This window comes from Oncorhynchus clarkii, chromosome 5 (assembly GCF_045791955.1).
Source record: "Oncorhynchus clarkii lewisi isolate Uvic-CL-2024 chromosome 5, UVic_Ocla_1.0, whole genome shotgun sequence".
Taxonomy (NCBI): domain Eukaryota; kingdom Metazoa; phylum Chordata; class Actinopteri; order Salmoniformes; family Salmonidae; genus Oncorhynchus; species Oncorhynchus clarkii.
This window is the reverse complement of record NC_092151.1, coordinates 37,521,941-37,546,316: the sequence shown is the minus strand read 5'-3', so window position 1 is coordinate 37,546,316 and position 24,376 is coordinate 37,521,941. Positions and strand designations below refer to the sequence as shown.

The 24,376-nt window shown below is 43.6% G+C and overlaps 1 protein-coding gene across 1 annotated transcript in view; it reads right to left on the bottom strand.

Moving 5' to 3' along the window:
- LOC139408775 (WD repeat-containing protein 70) overlaps positions 1 to 24,376 on the bottom strand; it is an 84,382-nt gene that overhangs the window by 34,507 nt on the left and 25,499 nt on the right. The window contains exon 10 of the mRNA XM_071153086.1: positions 12,636 to 12,810. Within this exon, the coding sequence (XP_071009187.1) occupies positions 12,636 to 12,810 (175 nt within the window). The remainder of the gene's footprint in view (positions 1 to 12,635; positions 12,811 to 24,376) is intronic.

The following is a 24,376-nucleotide window of genomic DNA, read 5'->3' as shown; positions in this document are numbered from 1 at the left end:
CGAATGCAGTAAGAAGCTAAGGTAAGTTGTTAGCTAGCATTAAACTTAGCTTACAAAAACAATCAACAATCATAATCACTCGTTAACTACATATGGTTGATGATATTACTACTTTATCTAGCGTGTCCTGCGTTACATATAATCGATGCGGTGGGCATTCGTGGAAAAAGGACTGTCGTTGCGCCAACGTGTACCTAACCATAAACATCAATGCCTTTCTTAAAATCAATACACAGAAGTATATATTTTTTAAACCTGCATATTAAGCTGGTTAGCAGGCAATATTAACCAGGTGAAATTGTGTCACTTCTCTTGCGTTCATTGCGCGCACTGACCAAAGGCTCGTATTTCTGTATGTTATTATGTTATAATTAAGTCTATGATTTGATAAAGCAGTCTGACTGAGCGATGGTAGGCAGCATCAGGCTCGTAAGCATTCATTCAAACAGCACTTTCGTGCGTTTTGGCAGCAGCTCTTCGCTGTGCTGCAAGCATTGAGCTGTTTATGACTTCAAGCCTATCAACTCACGAGATTAGGCTGGTGTAACCGATGTGAAATGGCTAGCTAGTTAGCGGGGTGCGCGCTAATATCGTTTCAAACGTCGCTCGCTCTGAGACTTGGAGTGGATGTTCCCCTCCCCGCAGATTTTGTGGAGCGATGGGTAGCGCTGCTTCGAGGGTGGCTGTTGTCGATGTGTTCCTGGTTCGAGCCCAGGTAGGGACGAGGAGAGGGACGGAAGCTATACTGTTACACTGGCAATACTAAAGTGCCTATAAGAACATCCAATAGTCAAAGGTATATGAAATACAAATGGTATAGAGAGAAATAGTCCTATAATTCCTATAATAACTACAACCTAAAACTTCTTACCTGGGAATATTGAAGACTCATGTTAAAAGGAACCACCAACCACCATTTCTCTAAGTCATAAAGCCTTAGCCAAAATGCAGGGAATAAAATCTCTTCACTTTAGGATGTAGAAACAGGTTAAGAACCATATTGGAGGCTGTCAGTGGCATTCCTTTGCCACAAGGCAAATCTCCCAGTTCCCTGACTGGCTGGCTGCTAGTCTACCAGTCCCAGCTGTGATGGAGGCTGTGATATTGTGGTATTGTGTCTGTAGGAGGCAGGATGCATTCAGCCAGCCAGACAGGCCCAGCTGGGGCAGTTTGTTCACACTCCAAAGGGTTCCCTGAAGACAGGATCATAAAGAACGCTGAGTAGCTGCTCCAGCTTTCTGTCAGGGCCTGGGCTTCTCCTTGAAACATTTTCATTGGGCCTGTGTTTTTAGACCTTTGCAGGCAGTTCCTAGCCAAAGTCCCTGGCCCAATCTTTTATGGCCCTGGGATTTACTGGTTTACAGTGACACTGTGCAGAGTCACATTGCTGCTGCGTTGAGGTCCCATTAGGCCAGTGACTGCAAATGATGTGTTGGCCAGCTCTGGTCCGCTTACCCAGGCAGGTATACAGTGTGTGATTAGAATAAAAACAGGATGGAGGTTTATCACCAAATTTGACTTAATGCCGTCACAATATGCATATGAACAGTATGGATTGAACACATTAATATCACAAAGGACTGTATGTTCCTCCTCATTATGGTGTGCAGAACTTCGCACAGACGTTTCGTAACGGCTCTGTACTACACTAACACTGACCACTGCCTGATTGAAACCACCCCTCGAGTTGATGCACTTTGTACTCTGAAGGGCTTGGAGGAGAACACTGACGACATAACATTCCGTACGTCTCTGTGGGAATGTTCTGGAACCGAGGCCAGCGTCTCCACGCACCGCTTTCACCCGTACGTCACCCATTCTTAGTGTGAAAGGCTTCCCAGCAGCACCATAAAGTACCACTGCACATTACCTGGCAACCCTGGACATGAAACTGGGTGATTCTGGCACAAATGCAGTAATAACAGCAAGCCACGCAATCACTGCCGACCCTACAGCAGCAAGGCTGAGACCTTTCTTGACTCCCATCACAGGATCAATCAATCCCACGTCAGGGTTCAGGAGCCTGATCTGTCATCCTCAATAATCCTTCTTCGGTCCGAGCACTAGATCAAGGTCGGCTGGATAATTGATATTGTCTGTCGACATTTTCTGCCCATGAGTAATAGAAGTGATACGGCAAGAGATGGACTTGATCCTAACCTCTTCAGAGTGAAGAGGAGTAGCAGTGAAAGGGCATCAGCAGTGAGTTGCTAGGAAGTGGGTCTAAATCTATGCGAGTGATAAGAGTCAAATTGATTACGTTTTGTCATAATGTTTTCTGGGGTCCTCTATTTAAATCACAAACATGTCACAAACATGTCCTTGTCCCAGGGCTAGGGTTCTTACAAATGTGTAACTGTAAAGGGCATTCAGTGAAAACTTGCCCCTCCAGCCCAGGTGGCCAGGGAACACACAGTGTTATTGTAAGCTGCTATGGGATGCTGGGTAAATATTTAGTCTGGGAGAAGAACAAGTAATAAATTAGAGAGCTTTTACTCAATCTCTCTGGGCCTGCTGTTATAGCCATGCAGGGGTGTGGGGGTGGGGGGGGGGGGGGGCAAGTCTCTGGGATCTGTTAGGGCTGGCAGGACAGGAATATAGCAACAGAAAACTCACTAGCATCACTCAATTCACAGACTCTCTGGCAGACGTGAGAAAATGAGTGAGGAAATGTGAAACTGAAAGCATGCCTGCTACAGATAAAACCAAAGGTTCATGGATCGTAATAATACAAAAAAAGGATTGTTACATTTGTGAATATAAAATGTTATAATCTCTAAACAAATACCGTCCTCTGTCTGAGCCCTGTTTCCCGACTCACTGCACAGAGAGTCTGCAGATATCAGGCCTGCCTGTCACTGTCTCACAGACGTCCCCTCACACTAAGTAACAGTCACATCACACACACACTACTATTCACACACATTGAGCTACTCAACCCTGTCCACAGAAAGGTCCTCAGCGGAACGGAGGGATCGGGGGAGCTGCTGGAGGCATAAGGGGAAACCCATACGCTCTGTATCATCTCCTAACATTCCTTAAGCCAATTACAACGGTCCAGGATTTAGCTGTTAGCAAGGCAGACGAGCATGAATGACGGTCAACATTCGGATTAATGTTGTCCTGATTTTGTTTTGGTTAAGCGTAAATAGAAGGGGAAAACAAAGCAAAAGCTAACATGGGAAGAATAAATAAAGAGATGATGAAAGTCCAGCTTCAGCCTTGTATACTAGAGTACCTTGTGAATAGTCTACTCTAGTGGGATAACAAGACTTGTGAAATCTGGCAACAAACACTAAGGAAATGGACATAACTAGGAGGAAATCAAACTGGAGTGATGTCCTGACATTCTGACACCTCCTCAAACTTAAAGAGATTGCCTCAGTAGGCCTCTTGCCAGGTCCAGAGTGCTCTCTCTCTCTTTCCCCCTCTCGGGGGTCAGGTCTGTCTGTGACAGCTGTGAGGCTGTGAGCGATAGACTGCCAAACCTGCTCTCTCCACCGATCCCTCCACAGGAAGCTGCGGCGTGTCATTTCTTCCCACTACCCCAACACAGACCAGAGACGTGTCACCCACCGGCCGCAAAAGCCCCCACGCAGGTAGGATCATGGGTAGACAGTCGGGCAGGACATGGAGAGTCCGGGAAGAGGAGAAGTGAAGATGTGACTGACCGTCTGAGCCGGGGAAAAAAGGCCTGTTTCTCCTCAGTCTGTAGCCAGGCAAGAAATTCTACTCCATGAGAGACACTCGACTGAAGCAGATTGAGACATATCCGAGTGCTGAATGCAGGTCATTTTCCTCCACTGTGAAGGGCTCTATAAAATCTGTTGTATTTTTTGGCTCAGTTATTTTCTCCCAAATTCCATTTAATCAGTTTCCGTTTCCCCCTGTTTTTTCAGGTTTTCACTCTCAAAATCACACCTTTTTAATAGACAAACAATGCTTAAACGACATCAGGAGACCACTTTTGAGGTCTGGGGAACTATATAAAAAATAACTTTTGGGTGTAGTTACCCTTTAATTCCAGTGGGAACCTAGCAAGAGGCTGTTTAGCAGTGTTTCTGTTGAGCACAAACAAACACCCACTGGATTGATGCAAATAATCATTATATCCTTCTCCCAGGTAAGCATAGGCTACTTTGTAGTTCATATTTAAATGAGAAGGTTTGTTGGGAAAGCTTTTCCATCTACCAGAAGACTGTTTTCATTCGCATCATGGCTAACGGCTACAAAAAGTGGTAGACGTGCACACAACTCACAGACAGCGGCAAGCTCGTTGCCTCTTGAAAGTTGCAGGAAATATGAATCACTGATGCATTCTGTTCATGCTTATGATAAACTTGGACAAATGTATTAAAGACATTTAGTCGATTGCCTACTAAGTTCAATAAATATTTGAATATTGTTGAATTTCATTTTAATGTGATTCCGTCCGCGTTCTCCGCATTGCAGATTTGATAAGGTCCTAACTGTGATGCTTTGTCACATATCTCCAGAGAAAAACTGAACAGTCAGGCAAATGTGAAGAACGCTTCCCAGGATCCAAAATACACAATTAACCGTGCAGTCGGGATCAGAGAGATGGATGGAATGCACACTTTGATTACTTAATTAAGTAATAGTGGAAAAGTACAGAAGAGAGTGGATTTGATTAGGCCTCCCTGCAACCTCCATGTCTGTCCACTCAATCATCACACCCCACCACAGATAGACTCTTATTACATCACTGGCTATTTTTCACTGGGCTAAGTTCAGGATGACGGATAGCCTGTGGAGCTTCGCTTAGGTTATATACTTTACTACAGCCACGGCTGAGTTATGCCAGAATCAGGCAGCAGTATTGTGTAATAGTGGACTGTTGACCAAAACATGCAGGGTATTTCTGAGGTTAAAACCCCAGGTGGAATATGTTACTCTTCTGTTGTTGTGCAGTTCACATGCACTCGAAAATTCAGTTCGCCATGAATAACATTAGGCGAAACTCTAGGGCCACCCAAATAGAGTTGTATAGCAAGTCTACTAAGCTATGAATTGATTTACTGTTTCAGTGGAAGCATCCTCTCCAATTCACAGTATCCTCTCCGCCAAGCTGTTCACACCATTAGTTGAACCCTCGAATGTGACATTATCACTCTAGGAATTCACCCCAGGTGTAGCACTTATTTCTCAATGCCAGAAACGCATATAGTAGTAACTTAGATCACCCCAAGAAAACATTCCCAAATTACAAACTCTTAAATCAAATTATTATTATATTAAGTTGTTCTAAAAGCTGGGTTTGAGGTTCTCCCCAAATCAGCTCTAACTTCATAAGGAATCCCACAACCCCACATCTGAAATAGAACAACTATTTGAAATGCCCTCACTTGCACTAGGTTAACGTGGTTTTAGCCACAAGCACAAAATCGGTAAGTGTTACCAAAATCTGATAAAATGTGGGACATTTGTGAGAATGAGTAAGGCGAATTGGGCGTCTACTCGTCAATTTGCAGGGTAATGCAAATTTGAAAGAGTGCTTCAGCAAGAACTTGCTTCTCAAAGTGGATGCTGTCCCTACCATCAATGTCACTTCTAAAGCATCTCAAACAGCCAGCAGCACCAGCAGAGACTGAGAATTATCATGGGTTTCAGTCAGCATGGAAGTCAATCAGGTAAGTAAAAGTCAAAGAGCTAACTTGCTACCTCTCTGCTAATGTTAGCGAGCGCATTTAGCTCACGTCTTCCATGTAAATAACACAAATAAAAAGAGCCAACTGTAAACATGTCTGCCATCTCTTCGTAACCAACTACTGATGCTGTCATACTATAAACAGTACAATCTTAAGGGAAAACATAGTTTTGGCCGCGATGGTGGTCACTGTTACTGTATAAAGCAAGTTTTCAAGGGGGCTGCGCGTTGCGGTAATTCTGTATTTCTGTGGCTCCGGGGGAGTTTTCTACATAGCCTGCCGAGTGTGGGCTAAACTGAAATTTGACACTTGACGCTAGGAGGGGTGGATTTTACTCAATGGGAAAGTTTATTTTTTGGATCTTACGATCAATGTTGTCACAGTTGATTCTTGTTGAAGAGGCAGCTGCTAACGTTAGCTTGCTATAGCTAGCTATCCTCTTCCTCCATTTCTGAATGAATTTGTGCTATTTCTTTCTCGCTAGAAAAATAAGCGAGCTAGATTTTTAAGTTCCTCCACCGTGTGACTCACAGAAATTACGATCTTGTGTTCGGGGCATTCCGGCAGTCTTTGTGGTTTTAATATGCAGGGAGCATAAATTGTACAATTGCAAACTAACAAAGAATGTTTCAAATTAGAACCCATGTATATTAGTTAATATACAACACCAACTACATTAGTATCTGTTAGGGTCCATTATCTGCTACCTGGAATTTAAAGCAGCAGACCACCCCTTTAACCTAGACCAGCATATCTCCCCTTTAGCCAAGGAGCTGATCGAGGACTGTAGGAGAAAGAAGTGAGAGCACGCATCCCAACCACATTGACGGGGCTGTTGTGGAGCGGGTCGAGAGCGTCAAGTTTCTTGGCGTCCACATCACTAAGGACTTAACATGGATCACCCCCCTCTCTCATCTTTTTAAGTGGGAGAACTTGCACAATTGGTGGCGGACTAAATACTTTTTTGCCCCAATGTATATATATATATACGGTGCGTCGCCCCACGGACCTCCCGGTCGCGGCCGGTTACGACAGAGCCTGGGCGTGAACCCAGAGTCTCTGGTGGCACAGCTGGCGCTGCAGTCCAACACTTTGTTTTTAGATTATTTAAACCAAATTGAACATGTTTCATTATTTATTTGACGCTAAATTGATTTTATTGATGTATTATATCAAGTTAAAATAAGTGTTCATTCAGTATTATTGTAATTGTCATTATTACAAATAAATTAAATAAAAAATAGTCCGATTAATCGCTATCGGCTTTCTTTGGTCCTCCAATAATCGGTATCGGCGTTGAAAAGTCATAATCGGTCGACAGCTACCGCACAGTCATGAAAAGGGCACGGCAGTGCCTCTTCCCCCTGAGGAGGCTGAAAAGATTTGTCATGGGCCCTCAGATCCACAAAAAGTTATACAGCTGAACCATCAAGAGCATCTTGACTGGCTGCATCACCGCTTCGTATGGCAAAGCACCACCCTTGACTGAAAAGCGCTACAAAAGCTCACAACCCAGTACATCTCTGGGGCCGAGCTCCCTGCCATCCAGGACCTCTATATCAGGCGGTGTCAGAGGAAGGCCGGAAATTTGCCAAAGACTCCAGCCTGTTCACTCTGATACCTTCCAGCAAACAATACCCTGAGTATCGGCTCTCGGACCAACAGGCTCCGAGACAGCTTCTACCCCCAAGCCATAAGACTGCTAAATAGTCAATTAAAGGTACCCAAGTTGGGTGAATTTTGGCCCATTCCTCCTGACAGAGCTGGTGTAACTGAGTCGGGTTTGTAGCTCTCCTTGCTCGCACACACTTTTTCAGTTCTGCCAACAAAGGTCAGTGCTTTGTGATGGCCACTCCAATACCTTGACTTTGTTGTCCTTAATCCATTTTGCCACAACTTTGGAAGTATGCTTGGGATCATTGATTACCAATTAGTCTGGAGCTAGCCCTTGCTAGGCCCATCTCCTGGCTAGCCGAAGAGGTCCATCAGCCACTTGGGGTACAATACTTACTTTGCCAATTGTCCTAGACCCCTTTTACTGCCGACACGGAGCCCCGATGACCCATCATGACTGGACTACTGACGTAAATCGCCCGAGTGGGTTTTTCAACTGGCTCCTCCGATGCAACGTCCCCTGAATTCCCATCTGCTATCCGCGGGCCGCTAGCTGTCTAGAGCCTATCGGAGCCTATCGGACTGGGACATGCTTAACACCCCGGCCATCCTACAATCTAAGCTTGATGCCCTCAATCTCACACAAATTATCATGGAACCTACCAGGTACAACCCCAAATACGGAAAATCGGGCACCCTCAGATATCATCCTAACCAACCTGCCCTCCAAATACACCTCTGCTGTCTTCAACCAGGATCTCAGCGATCACTGCCTCATTGCCTGCATCTGTAATGGTTCCGCATTCAAACGACCACCCCTCATCACTGTCAAACGCTCCCTAAAACACTTCAGAGAGCAGGCCTTTCTATTCGACCTGGCCCGGGTATCCTGGAAGGATATTGACCTCATTCCGTCAGTAGAGGATGCCTGGTTATTCTTTTAAAGTGCTATCCTGATAATCTTAAATAAGCATGCCCAATTCAAAAAAGTTTAGAACCAGGAACAGATATAGTCCTTGGTTCACTCCAGACCTGACTGCCCTTGACCAGCACAAAAACATCTTGTGGTGTACTGCATTAGCATCAAATAGCCCCCACGATATTTAACTTTTCAGGGAAGTTAGGAACCAATATACACAGGCAGTTAGGAAAGCAAAGGCTAGCTTTTTCAAACAGAAATTTGCATCCTGTAGCACAAACTTCAAAAAGTTCTGGGACACTGAGAAATCCATGGACAACAAGAGCACCTCCTCCCAGCTGCCTACTGCACTGAGGATAGGAAACACTGTCACCACCGATAAATCTGCAATAATTGAGAATTTCAATGAGCATTTTTCTATGGCTGGCCATAATTTCCATCTGGCTACCCATACCCCAGTCAACAGCCCTGCACCCCCCCACAGCAACTTGCCCAAGCCTCCCCATTTCTCCTTCACCCAAATCCAGATAGCTGATGTTCTGAAAGACTGCAAAATCTGGACCCCTACAAATCAGCTGGGCTAGAAAATCTAGACCCTCTCTTTCTAAAATTATCCTCTAAAATCGTTACAACTCCTATTACTAGCCTGTTCAACCTCTCTTTCGTATCGTCTGAGATCCCCAAAGATTGAAAAGCTGCCGCGGTCATCCCCCTCTTCAAAGGGGGAGACACTCTAGACCCAAACTGCTACAGACCTATATCTATCCTACCCTGCCTTTCTAAGGTCTTCAAAAGCCAAGTTAACAAACAGATCACTGACCATTTCGAATCCCAACGTACCTTCCCTGCTATGCAATCACGTTTCCGAACTGGTCATGGGTGCACCTCAGCCACGCACAAGGTCCTAAATTATATCATAAACGCCATTGATAAGAGACAATACTGTGCAGCTGTATTCATCAACCTGGCCAAGGCTTTCGACTCTGTCAATCACCACATTCTTATCGGCAGACTCAACTTCCTTGGTTTCTCAAATGACTGCCTCACCTGGTTCACCAAGTACTTCTCAGCTGAGTTCAGTGTGTCAAATCAGAGGGCCTGTTGTCCGGACCTCTGGCAGTCTCGATGAGGGTGCCACAAGCCTCGGGCAGACAAATTTCTCTGAATACATCAATGATGTCGCTCATGCTGCTGGAGATTCTCTGATCCACCTCTACGCAGACGACACCATTCTGTCTACTTCTGGGCGTTCTTTGGACACTGTGTTAACTAAGCTCCAGACGAGCTTCAATGCCATAGAACTCTCCTTCCATGGCCTCCAATGGCTCTTAAATGCAAGTAAAACTAAATGCATGATCTTCAACCGATCACTGCCCACACCTGCCCGCCCGTCCAACATCACTACTCTGGACGGTTCGGACTTGTGGACAACTACAAATACCTAGGTGTCTGGCTAGACTGTAAACTCTCCTTCCAGACTCACATTAAGCATATCCAATTCAAAATTAAACCCAGAATCAGCTTCCTATTTCGCAACAAAGCATCCTTCACTCATGCTGCCAAACATACCCTCGTAAAACTGACTATCCTACCAATCCTTGATTTCGGCGATGTCATTTACAAAATAGCCTCCAACACTCTACTCAGAAAATTGGATGCAGTCTATCACAGTGCCATCCATTTGGTCACCAAAGCCCCATATACTACCTACCACTGCGACCTGTATGCTCTCGTTGGCTGGCCCTCGCTTAATATTCGTCGCCAAACCCACTGGCTCAAGGTCATCTATACGTCTTTGCTAGGTAAAGCCCCGCCTTATCTCAGCTCACTGGTCACCATAGCAGCACCCACCCGTAGCACGCGCTCCTGCAGGTATATTTCACTGGTCACCCCCACTGGTCACCCCTCTCTGCTGCCAATGACTGGAACGAACTGCAAAAAACACTGAAGCTGGAGACTCATATCTCCCTCACTAGCGTTAAGCACCAGCTGTTAGAGCAGCTCACAGATCACTGCATTTGTACATAGCCCATCTGTAAATAGCCCATCCAACTACCTCATCCCCATACTGTTATTTATTTGATTTATTTTTCTCCTTTGCACCCATTTCCCTACTTGCACACTCACCTTCTGCACATTTATCACTCCAGTGTTTAATTGCTATATTGTAATTATTTCGCCACTATGGCCTATTTATTGCCTACCTCCCTTATCCTACCTCATTTGCACACACTGTATATAGACTTTTTCTATTGTATTGTATATCTATTGACTATATGTTTGTTTATTCCATGAGTAACTCTGTGTTGCTGTTTGTGTCGCATTGCTTTGCTTTATCTTGGCCAGGTTGCAGTTGTAAATGAGAACTTGTTCTCAACTAGCCTACCTGGTTAAATAAAGGTGAAATTAAAACATTTTAAAAAATTGTCCATTTGGAGGACCCATTTGCGACCAAGCTTTAACTTCCTGACTGATGTCTTGAGATGCTGCTTCAATATATCCACATAATTTTCCTCCCTCATGATGACATCTATTTTTTTAAGTGCACCAGCAAAGTACCCTCACAACATGATGCTGCCACTCCTGTGCTTCACGGTTGGGATGGTGTTCTTCGGCTAGCAAGCCTCCCCGTTTTTCCTCCAAACATAAGGATGATCATTATGGCCAAACAGTTTTATTTTTGTTTCATCAGACCAGAGGACATTTCTCCAAAAATTAAGATTTTTGTCCCCATGTGCAGTTGCAAAACATAGTCTAGCTTTTTATGGCGGTTTTGGAACAGTGGCTTCTTCCTTGCTGAGCAGCCTTTCAGGTTATGTTGATATAGGACTCGTTTTACTTTGGATATAGATACTTTTGTACCTGTTTCCTCCAGAATCTTCACAAGGTCCTTTGCTGTTGTTCTGGGATTGATTTGGACTTTTCGCACCAAAGCACGTACATCTCTAGGAGACAGAACGCGTCTCCTTTCTGAGCGGTATGCCGGCTGCGTGGTCTCATACTGGCGTACTATTGTTTGTACAGATGAACGTGGAACCTTCAGGCGTTTGGAAATTGCTCCCAAGGATGAACCAGACTTATGGAGGCCTACAATTCTTTTTCTGAGGACTTGGCTGATTTCTTTTGATTTTCCCATGATGTGAAGCAGAGAGGCACTGAGGTTGAAGGTAGGCCTCGAAATACATCCACAGTTACACCTCCAATTGACTCAAATTATGTCAATTAACCTATCAGAAGCTTCTAAAGCCATGACATCATTTTCTGGAATTTTCCAAGCTGTTTAAAAGGCACAGTCAACTTAGTATATGTAAACTTCTGACCCACTGGAATTGTGATACAGTGAATTATAAGTGAAATAATCCATATGTAAACAATTGTTGGAAAAATTACTTGTGTCATGCACACAGTAGATGTCCTAACGAACTTGCCAAAACTAGAGTTTTAATGACACCAACCTAAGTGTATGTAAACTTCCGACTTCAACTGTAGACACTCGCTCACACACACACTGAACTGTCATTCTTACACAAAACCCTCCCACATTCACAAACACTACATACACACACAAACACACACAGGCATACCGACACAACAAAAACACATTAATACCCACACTTTTACACTCATCAGTTGCTGCTGCTACTCTGTTCTTTATTTTACTCATTATTATCTATCCAGATGCCTAGTCACTTTACCCTGTCTTCATGTACATATCTACCTTGTACATTGATCTGGTACTCCCTGTACTGTATATAGCTCCATTATTGTGCATTTTATTCCTCATGTTAGTCACGATTCCATTTTGCATTATTATTTTATAAACTCTGCATTGGAATGGATCCAACTCTGAGTTGGAATGGTTCGTAAGCAAGCACTTCACTGTAAAGTCTATACCAGCAGGGGGGGGGGGGGGGGGGGGGGGGGGGGGTAATGTAAACGGTTACCCCCACCCCAGTGACCGAAAACAATAAATGTCTGCCTAACAACCAACAATCCTCCATCTCAGCAATGAGGATCAAACCTAACCATCTGTCCCACTAACATACGACACATTCTTATTCAACCATGTCCCCCCACCACACACGTAGAGAGACCTCTCCATCCGCATACCACACATCCCTCATCCTATATCACACCAGATACAAGACAGATGGGAAAAAACAGACAGGATGGTTTGAATTAAGGCTATTTATTAAACACAAACGCCACTTTCCCACCTATGGCTTTATTTACTGCTGGGTCCTGCTTAGTGTTGGGGACCTTTTGAACTCTGACCCCATCCCCTGGCCTCCTGCTCGGAGTCCTTCATGTGTGACTAACAGTGTGTGCATAAGCTAGTGTGAGACAATGGTGAGGTACTGTGTGTGTGTGTTTGTTCGTACGTGTGGTCGTTTATGCGTGTGCGAGTCAGCGCGTGAGACAGAGAGACTCACGCTGAGGTTCCTGTCCCAGATCTGGATGGTTCCGTCCTGGCAGCCGGCTGCCACTAGCTTCCCGTCTCGGCTGTAGGTGCAACATGTGGGCGTGACTTTCTTCCCCTGCAGGGAGCGGGGTTTGAAGCACATCTTGTGCTTCTTGTTAGAGCTCAGGTCCCATGTTCGAACAGTACTGAGAACACAGTGAGAAAGAGTAGAGGTTTATGAACCAACACACAAGATGCTCAAACGACACATGATATTAACATACAGTGTATTTGGAACGTATTCAGACCCCTTGAATTTTTCCACATTGTGTTACTTTACAGCCTTATTCTAAAATGGATTAAATAAATAAAACATCCTCATCAATCTACACACAATACCCCATAAGGACTAAGTGGAAACAGGTTTTTAGAAATTGTTCAATATTAATAAAAATAAAAATAAACTTATTTATGTAAGTATTCAGACCCTTTGCTATGAGACTTCGAAATTGAGCTCAGGTGCATCCATTTTCCATTGATCATCCTTGAGATGTTTCTACAACTTGGATTGGAGTCCACCAGTGGTAAATTAAATTGATTGGAAATTATTTGCTAAGGCACACACCTGTCTATACAAGGTCCCACGGTTGACAGTGCATGTCAGAGCAAAACCAAGCCATGAGGTCGAAGACATTGTCTGTAGAGTGAGGAGACAGGATTGTGTCGAGGCACAGAACTGGGGAAGGGTACCAAGACATTTCTACAGCATTGAAGGTCCCCAAGAACACAGTGGCCTCCATCATTCTTAAATGGAAGAAGTTTGGAACCACCAAGACTCTTGCTAGAGCTGGCAGCACGGCCAAACTGCTCAATCAGGGGAGAAGGGCCTTGGTCTGGGAGGTGACCAAGAACCTGATGGTCACTCAGACAGCGCTCCAAAGTTCCTCTGCTGAGATGGGAGAACCTTCCAGAAGGACAACAATCAAGCCTTTATGCTAGAGTTTGACAAAAGGCTCCTAAAGAACTCAGACCATGAGAAACAAGATTCTTTGGTCAATTGAACTCTTTGGCCTGAATGGTAAGAGTCACGTCAGGAGAAAACCTCGCACCATCCCTACAGTGAAGCATGGTGGTGGCAGCATTATGCTGTGGGAATGTTTTTCAGCACCAGGGACAGGGAGAATAGTCAGGATTGAGGGGAAAGAGGAACGGAGAAAAGTACAGAGAGATCCTTGTTGAAAACCTGCTCCAGAGCTTGAGAGGATCTGCAGAGAAGAATGGGAGAACCTCCCCAAATACAGGTGTGCCAAGCTTGAGGTGTTATACTCAAGAAGAATCAAGGCTGTAATCGCTGCCAAAGGTGCTGAGTAAAGGGTCTGAATACTTGTGGTATTTCAGTTTCCTAAAATGTCTCATTATGGGGTGTTGCGTGTTGATTGATGAGGGGAAAATAATAAATGTAATCCATCAAAGAATAAGGCTGTAACGTAACAAACCGTGGAAAAAGTCAAGAGGTCTGAATACTTTCCGGATGCACTGTATGAGCAGTAGCCCGAACCTCTGTGCACAATATCCCCGACTAGAAATTCCTCAAATCCATTAACAATCACAACATACCACCGTTCCATTATCATCCAAATATTCTGAGAGCTCTCCTATTACAACTCCACAATTCCTATCAGCCAGTAACTCACATCATATAGATGTTCCCTAGTCTCTGAGCCTTCTTCCCATACCCCTCCATATAGTATCAGCCAGATATGTGTTGAAGGATGAGAGGTTATGGAACGGAGCAGAGAGACAGAACACTAGATCAGCCTGACAGGCGTGTCTGAAGCCTCCATGAAGTCCTGATTTTACTCCCTACATCTGCTCAACACATTATTGAACCGTGCTGCAGACAGACGGCGCAGGATGGGAAGAATTAAAAAACAAACATACATATTTCTAACACCGATAGGTACACAAACACAGCTGAGCTGGTTGTATACGGTTGAGTCAATTCTAAGTGTTGAACCAAATATTGACTTGGCTACTAGGAGAGGAGTGATAATACAGGGACAGGGTGGTAAAAGTCAATGGAGGCATTTTGAGGGAGGTTGCATATATTCTCTGTAATTCCTTGAAAAGGTGATAAAAAAAACGAATACATTAAAATCATCCCACACAATTTTACCCAGGTTAGAAATTCTAAACAAGGGCATGGTCTCTGTTAAAAAAATAATACTTTTTGACGAATAACGGGTTCCACACGTTCCTGCGTAGTTTGGGAAACATATTACTAATATTTTGTTATATTCTTATTATAAAATATATGTATGTTGACTGATCAGGTCCTGCTTGAACTAATCAATAACGCATTTCTTTGTGATGGTGTAAATTCAATGGGTTTATTAAAATACCCACATCTGCACACCCCTACTCCCACCCGTCACCGGTGCCGGGCTGCACAACGCTATGTATAAAAGAAGTATGCTGGTAAAGTGGTGAGAAAAAAAAATGACTGTTTGAAAGGGTGTCATATAAACATAGCCATATTTTTTTCTACAGGTAACAAACCATAAATTTGACCTGAAATATGTATACGTGTCAGACAGGCTCAAAGCAGGCATTCTGCAGCTTTTAAAACATACCAACGTGGACACTGGACAGTCATGTGACTGGGACCACCAAGGCCTGTAGGGTCAGAGGGGAAAGGAAGTGTAACCTTTAACCTCACCAACACGGTTGGTTTCCCATCCTAAGGATGCCTTAAGGAGGTAAGTTCCAAACGCCTCCTTACCACCTCACTCAACATTATAACCTTCACCTAACTTAACAGACGCTCAGTAGTTCACCCTTCTAAAGAGGTTAAGGAGATAGACAAGAGGAGGGGGGAGGAAAAGGGAGTACAGGATGAGAGAAAATAGAGCGAGAAATAGAGATGGAGTAGAGTAGAGACAGAGGGGACAGTAGAGAGGGGAAAGGAGGATGGGGAAGTGGAAGCCGACTAGCACAAACATGAGTCAGAGGGCAGACACTAGAGGCGCCTGGTGCCATGTGTCAGCCTAGCAGACCAGCCTTGCAAATGTATGTCTCTCTTGCATGTGTGTCTCTCTGACCCACTGCCTGTTTCAACAGGCCTGACCCTTGGGGGTCACAGGGTCAGGAGAGGACCATAAACACGCAGAGCTGCTACTAACAGCAAGGCATGGATTCCTGCACGGCTCGCTACACACTACAACAGTCAGACACACACTCAACTGTGTTTAGATAAGTTTGACAAGGTGACACAGATGCCAGCCAAAGACAGATCATCTGAGGGAGTATTGGCAGTTGTTTAATAAACCTCACAAATTTACAAGTGTTTAATAATGTTGCTAGCACGAAGTGCTTTCAGGCTGATCCTCATACTAGCAACGCAGTGACCAAGTTTAGTGCGTGATGTGAATTCGTATGTGAATGTTTGTGTGTGTGTGTGTGTGTGTGTGTGTGTGTATGCATTGCATACATGTCGTGGGTGACAGGAGTGTGCAGGGTGACAGATCGTTCCACCTGCTCGCTCACAGACGTCTCTATTCTGTCTACATAGGAGCCTAGGTGTCTGTCCAGACACTAAAGACAGCAGAACTTTTCACGTAGCAGCACACAACACCAGGAATTCAATTCATCTCAGCCAGCCTCTTTCCAAAACATGGCCTTGATGGCTGACAGGGCAGGAGCAGAGGCCACCGCCACCCCACCACGGCTGGGCCGATCCTGGGTCTCTCACACATCTCAGCAGCTAGGCAAGGATGCTCTACCACATATTAGGTGGGAAGTTGTAGGGATTCAAGGAATGGCCGCAAAGTAATGCAAAACCTAGTGGATTGTAAACTACAGGTGCACTCAAGTTATTTAGGAGCTGTTTCTTCTAATAAATTATTTTGGTGACCCTCTAACATCACCCGCTTTAGAAGGGTGCTACGTTCCTGTGTGATGAACCAACAACTTAGCAACCATCTCACAAGTCGCACCTCAATTCTTTTCAATGAAGTGACAAAACATTCACGTACAGAATAATAAAGAAACCAAAACACGGAGGGGCACACAAAGTATCACGCCACCCTTTCTTTCCCTTCCCCAACAAGCCTGTTTTCGCCTCAATCAGCGCTCGCTTTTTCCTGTGTAAGCGCTTAAAGACCCAGAGGGGTGTTTGTGATAAAAGACGAGATCCATACAGCCTCAGTCATGCATGTGTGGTTTACTAGGTAACACAGCCGTTCACACATCAACCCAGGGTTTAGCCCCCCCCCCCCCCCCCCTCTCTGCCTTCAGATGCTATCTGTGGGACAGTCTTTAGGTCTGCCAGGGCCGGGTGGCTGGGATTATGGGAAAGCTCCCCAGATGGAGGGATAAGGAGGAGAGGAATAAAGGACAGTCTGATCAAAGCGCAGGGGCCTCTGTGTGTCAGGCTGTGTTAGAATGGCTGGGGGCCCGGGGATGGGGCCCGGCTGTGAGGCCCTGTTATAATCACTGATAGGGATTAGAGTGGAAAATGGAAGCTACTCCATCTCAGAGGATGTACAAGATAAGAAGGGGAAAGAAACTGCTGGCTGTCAAACAGGAAGAGGAGCAGTCAAGAGACATAGACGAACACAGTAGGTTCAACCAGACATCCAGGTGAGGCCGGGGAAGATGTTGACTTATCGCCTCCTTCGTGCAAAAACATAGTATACAGAATAAAATATACAGCACATTGCTATTATATGATATTCCTGTCATAGCAGCGGGAAGTTGGGGAGCACCCCTTGAAAAATCAGAATGTTTTATTTTTTTACAACAAAAAGTAGTGCACTGGACCTTCACTAGTATTGGCGGACCGATAGAAACGTCTGTAGTGCTGGGAAAAACATTTTTTCAGCATCTCCACTTCGGCAAAAAAGGTAGTTGTATAATTAAGAACAGTATCTTGCAGGATTAAATAGTTGAAATTGTAGTTGTTGCCCTGTCCCTTTCTCTGTGATTGTCATTCTAATGGCATTCATTGAAAATGTCCTCAAACATTCACATCAAAAGATACAAAAGTTACGGACAAAGACAAAACATCCACATCAAATAGAATATTTTTACAACGTGGAAAACAAACACTTTTTGTACAGTAATAATTTACTGTATACACTCACTAATACTGTAAGTTGCTCTGGATAAGAGCGTCTACAAACATGGAAAATGAATGAATAGACAATCAGTTTTCACATAGAAATAAGATGCATTTGCAAAGTATTTCAAGAAATTGGAAAAAGTATTTTTACATTCCGCAAGTATTATCAGATGAACTGTTTTCTACAGATACAGTGGGGCAAAAAAGTATTTAGTCAGCCACCAATTGTGCAAGTTATCCCACTTAAAAAGATGAGAGGCCTGTAATTTTCATCATAGAGAAAAAAAATCCAGAAAATTACATTGTAGGATTTTTAATTAATTTATTTGCAAATTATGGTGGAAAATAAGTATTTGGTCACCTACAAACAAGCAAGATTTCTGGCTTTCACAGACCTGTAACTTCTTCTTTAAGAGGCTCCTCTGACCTCCACTCGTTACCTGTATTAATGGCACCTGTTTGACCTTGTTATCAATATAAAAGACACCTGTCCACAACCTCAAACAGTCACACTCCAAACTCCACTATGGCCAAGACCAAAGAGCTGTCAAAGGACACCAGAAACAAAATTGTAGACCTGCACCAGGCTGGGAAGACTGAATCTGCAATAGGTAAGCAGCATGGTTTGAAGAAATCAACTGTTGGAGCAATTATTAGGAAATGGAAGACATACAAGACCACTGATAATCTCCCTCGATCTGGGGCTCCACGCAAGATCTCACCCCGTGGGGTCAAAATGATCACAAGAACGGTGAGCAAAAATCCCAGAACCACACGGGGGGACCTAGTGAATGACCTGCAGAGAGCTGGGACCAAAGTAACAAAGCCTACCATCAGTAACACACTACGCCGCCAGGGACTCAAATCCTGCAGTGCCAGACGTGTCCCCCTGTTTAAGCCAGTACATGTCCAGGCCCGTCTGAAGTTTGCTAGAGAGCATTTGGATGATCCAGAAGAAGATTGGGAGAATGTCATATGGTCAGATGAAACCAAAATCTAACTTTTTGGTAAAAACTCAACTCGTCGTGTTTGGAGGACAAATAATGCTGAGTTGCATCCAAAGAACACCATACCTACTGTGAAGCATGGGGGTGGAAACATCATGCTTTGGGGCTGTTTTTCTGCAAAGGGACCAGGACGACTGATCTGTGTAAAGGAAAGAATGAATGGGGCCATGTATCGTGAGATTTTGAGTGAAAACCTCCTTCCATCAGCAAGGGCATTGAAGATGAAACGTGGCTGGGTCTTTCAGCATGACAATGATCCCAAACACACCGCCCGGGCAACGAAGGAGTGGCTTCGTAAGAAGCATTTCAAGGTCCTGGAGTGGCCTAGCCAGTTTCCAGATCTCAACCCCATAGAAAATCTTTGGAGGGAGTTGAAAGTCCGTGTTGCCCAGCAACAGCCCCAAAACATCACTGCTCTAGAGGAGATCTGCATGGGGGAATGGGTCAAAACACCAGGAACAGTGTGTGAAAACGTTGTGAAGACTTACAGAAAACGTTTGACCTCTGTCATTGCCAACAAAGGGTATATAACAAAGTATTGAGATAAACTTTTGTTATTGACCAAATACTTATTTTCCACCATAATTTGCAAATAAATTCATTAGAAATCCTACAATGTGATTTTCTGGATTTTCTTTTCTCATTTTGTCTGTCATAGTTGAAGTGTACCTATGATGAAAATTACAGGCCTCTCTCATCTTTTTACGTGGGAGAACTTGCACAATTGGTGGCTGACTAAATACTTTTTTGCCCCACTGTAATTACCAGACTGAAGTTACAAATGCTGGTAAACTTTCAAATAGATTTGTTTTAAACATGCTCCACGAAAGAAGTGCACTGGGCCTTTACTAGTCCTGCATTAATAGACCGATATAGACTTCTTCAGCCTGGGCAAAGAAAACGCAGCACCCCCACCACCACCCTACTTCCCGTGGCTATGATTCCTGTGTGTACACTGGATTTGAAATCCACCTCAATAGTGAGATAAAAAGGCTTATAAATATTGTCAGCTTGGTTTAATGGATCCTCATTAAGCTCAATAAGTAGCCCTACTTGCATCTGCATCCAAAGACCAAATGATAAAGTGACTGTAGCTCATCCAGGTTGATTGGTTGAAAAGTTAAGTAAGCCATTAGCCTAGATCCCATTGGAGTAGCACAGGAGGAAATTACCATGAAAGTCTCTTGTCGCTCCAATAAAACAGGAGTAGCCTCACCATTGCAGCAGGTCGAGGTTATAGAGTTCAACATCCAATCCATTCTGTGCTGTGAGGCAACAGTCTGTACTTGAAAGTATCTGATTGTGGTATGTATAGTGAACAAAAAAGTGTTGGTCCATGTTTCATGAGCTGAAATAAAAGATCCCAGAAATTTTCCAAACGCACAAAAAACTTATTTCTCAGATTTTGTACCAAATGTGTTTACATCCATGTTAGTGAGCATTTCTCCTTTGCCAACATAATCCATCCACCTGACAGGTGTGGCATGTCAAGAAGCTGAATAAACAGCATTCATTACACAGGTGCACCTTGTGCTGGGTACAAGGCCTACTACAACGTGCAGTTTTGTCACACAACACAACGCCACTGATGTTTTGAGGGCGCATGCAATTGGCATTAGAGGTCGACCAATTAATCGGAATGGCCGATTTCAAGTTTTCAACAATCGGAAATATTTATTTTTGGACACCGATTTGGCAGAATTAAAAAAATTAAAAAAAAGATCTAGGGTCTTGGCTGATTTCTTTTGATTTTCCCATGATGTCAAGCAAAGAAGCACTGAGTTTGAAGGTAGGCCTTGAAATACATCCACAGGTACACCTCCAATTGACTCAAATTATATCAATTAGCCTATCAGAAGCTTCTAAAGCCATGACATCATTTTCTGGAATTTTCCAAGCTGTTTAAAGGCACAGTCACTTAGTGTATGTAAACTTCTGACCCACTGGAATTGTGATACAGTGAATTATAAGTGAAATAATCCATCTGTAAACAATTGTTGGAAAAATTACTTGTGTCAAGCACAAAGTAGATGTCCTAACCAACTTACCAAAACTATAGTTTGTTAACAAGAAATTTGTGGAGTGGTTGAAAAACAAGTTTTAATGACTTCAACCTAAGTGTATGTAAACTTCCGACTTCAACTGTATGTTTCAATTGACTGGATTCCTTTATTGAACTGTAACTCGAAATTGTTGCATCTTGCGTTCATATTTTTCTTCATTGAATTACATTCCAGGGCAGCAGGATATGGAACACTACCTCCGTAAGGCAGGCGGGGTGCCGGGCTCTGGGAGACGTGGTGTTAGAGACGCGCTGGACTGTGGATGAACCTGGTGTGTCTGAGTGTCTCAATGCCCAGAGAGGATGAGAAGTTCTCTCAGACCCCTGGGACGTCGGTCTGTTCTCACTCCACATCTCCGTATTGCCATGGAGATCACAATTAATAGCCCTGTGATCCTGCACAAGTCCTCCAAAAAGCCCAAATTAGGGTATCTCCAAGCTCCATACTTTGGGCTGAGAACGTAGGGTTACATATAGAAAAATGGGAAAAATACTCAGTTGACAAGCACAGTATGCCAGAAATGAACAATTAAGAGATAGTGGGATGATCTCAAGAGCAGGGAGGAGTATCAGTTTACATCGAGACGGAACATAAAACACTTGTGAGAGCTCAACTCAGAGGCTGCTACAGTGCGAGAAACCCCATAGCAAAGATTTACGGGGTTCGCTCAATTCACACATCCTTTATCATGGTTATTATACTGGTGTGGCCCGAGAGCATGAAGCAGATTCATAATGGTGTCCATTTCCAGAAAGATCATGTACAATGGTGATTCCTTAATGTACCATCTACACTGAGTGTACAAAACATTAAGAAACCCTTTGTATTATTGAGTTGAAGGCACGCCCCTCCCTCAGTGTAGATCATATACTGTATGGAATGGTGCATGGAATGGTGGGGTGTACTGTATGATAAAGACAGCAGACAGGTGAACCTCCAGGACAGGGGCTGACAGAGACATGTTCTCCTCTCCTCTGGGGCCAATCGGAATCCACATCCCAGCCCTGTCCTGCAGCCCAGCATGGAGGTTATCCCTGGCATCCAACAAAACATTCCTCACAGTTATTAGGGTTATTGTTTGTGTGTGTGTGTGTGTGTGTGTGTGTGTCTCCATCCCTATTAATCTGTGTCAAAACATGTCTTACTTAGTAAAACCCATAGCTCAATCTTGGCTAGAAATACTCCCACAGAGGAACAAAGTCTTTACACTTTCCAGGGGCAAACTATTTGGCCTGAAACATTTTATTCTCCTTGAGGCTTTCAAACAGGTGTTCTTTCAGCAGAGAATTTGTTTAAGTAACACCGCACTTAGCAGCTATTTGGGCCCTATGCTTCAAATATGAGTAATCACATTGCGTTTAGGTAGCGTGCTATTTGGCATGTATGCCAATTTAATCTCAAACAAGAGTGAGAATGTTGAAAGGGGCTTCAATACGGTCTAACTCCAACTGCTGCTCCACGGGGCTACTTTATCGGGAAACGACATCTCTCGTCACATTCCTCTGATAGAAATATGTTGGGATAGTTTAGTCACACTTAAAGAGGACCGCCAAAGCCATGGGAAGAGGAATCCACAGAATGTGACAACCAGAGAATATGCTGTAGATCTTAGGCCTAATAACCCACGTAAAAACATACTATAGTATACTATGATATAAATACTGAGTATTCACTGTAGTGTTTTTGCAGACTGTTCTGTAGTATTCACTGTAGAAAGTCTATGAAAACACTAGTGAATACTGTAATATTTACTGTAGTATTTACAGTTAATAAATACTACAGTTTACAGTAAAATAAAACTCTAGAATATACTGTAGGGTTAAGGGAAAGGGGATACCTAGTCAGTAACTGAATGCAGTCAACCGAAATGTGTCTTCCGCATTTAGCTAAACCCCTCAGAAAGGTGTGGGGGGGCTGCCTTAAAGGAAAACTCCACCCCCAAAAACATTTTGGTATTTGTTTCATAAGTCCATTGCTAATATAGTCGCAAAACGTTTTGCATGTTAGCAATCAAGCTTTCAAGATATGTAACTTTTAAAATACAGAAATCTGGCTCATATGATGCAAAATGCATCATACAGGCCAGAATTCTGTATGTTGGCAAATTTCTATATTTTGGTCCATTTCTTAGCATCGAAGATAACATTTTGTACCAATACCCATGTGAGCCTCCCAGGCCAATGTTGCCCAGGGTTAATTAAGAACATAATAATATTACATTGTATTGCATTACACACTTAAACTTATTCCACCAATCCCTTGGTCAAAAGTTGTTTGTGTTGTTAGTAATAGTTATTTATTTAGACAGCTGGCTGTGGAACCCAATTTGAGAACCCCTGCTGTAAGGAACACAATATATGGTCTACAGTGCCTTCGGAAAGTATTCAGACCCCTTGACGTTTTCCACATTTTGTTACGTTACAGCCTTATTCTAAAATGGATTAAATCGTTTTTATCCCTCATCAATGCACACACAATACCCCCATAAGGACAAAGCAAGAATTGGTTTTGCAAACATTTTTGCGAATTAATAAAAAATAAAATATCACGTTTACATACAGTGCCTTGCGAAAGTATTCGGCCCCCTTGAACATTGCAACCTTTTGCCACATTTCAGGCTTCAAACATGAAGATATAAAACTGTATTTTTTTGTGAAGAATCAACAACAAGTGGGACACAATCATGAAGTGGAACGACATTTATTGGATATTTCAAACTTTTTTAACAAATCAAAAACTGAAAAATTGGGCGTGCAAAATTATTCAGCCCCTTTACTTTCAGTGCAGCAAACTCTCTCCAGAAGTTCAGTGAGGATCTCTGAATGATCCAATGTTGACCTAAATGACTAATGATGATAAATACAATCCACCTGTGTGTAATCAAGTCTCCGTATAAATGCACCTGCACTGTGATAGTCTCAGAGGTCCGTTAAAAGCGCAGAGAGCATCATGAAGAACAAGGAACACACCAGGCAGGTCCGAGCTACTGTTGTGAAGAAGTTTAAAGCCGGATTTGGATACAAAAATATTTCCCAAGCTTTAAACATCCCAAGGAGCACTGTGCAAGCGATAATATTGAAATGGAAGGAGTATCAGACCACTGCAAATCTACCAAGACCTGGCCGTCCCTCTAAACTTTCAGCTCATACAAGGAGAAGACTGATCAGAGATGCAGCCAAGAGGCCCATGATCACTCTGGATGAACTGCAGAGATCTACAGCTGAGGTGGGAGACTCTGTCCATAGGACAACAATCAGTCGTATATTGCACAAATCTGGCCTTTATGGAAGAGTGGCAAGAAGAAAGCCATTTCTTAAAGATATCCATAAAAAGTGTTGTTTAAAGTTTGCCACAAGCCACCTGGGAGACACACCAAACATGTGGAAGAAGGTGCTCTGGTCAGATGAAACCAAAATTGAACTTTTTGGCAACAATGCAAAACGTTATGTTTGGCGTAAAAGCAACACAGCTGAACACACCATCCCCACTGTCAAACATGGTGGTGGCAGCATCATGGTTTGGGCCTGCTTTTCTTCAGCAGGGACAGGGAAGATGGTTAAAATTGATGGGAAGATGGATG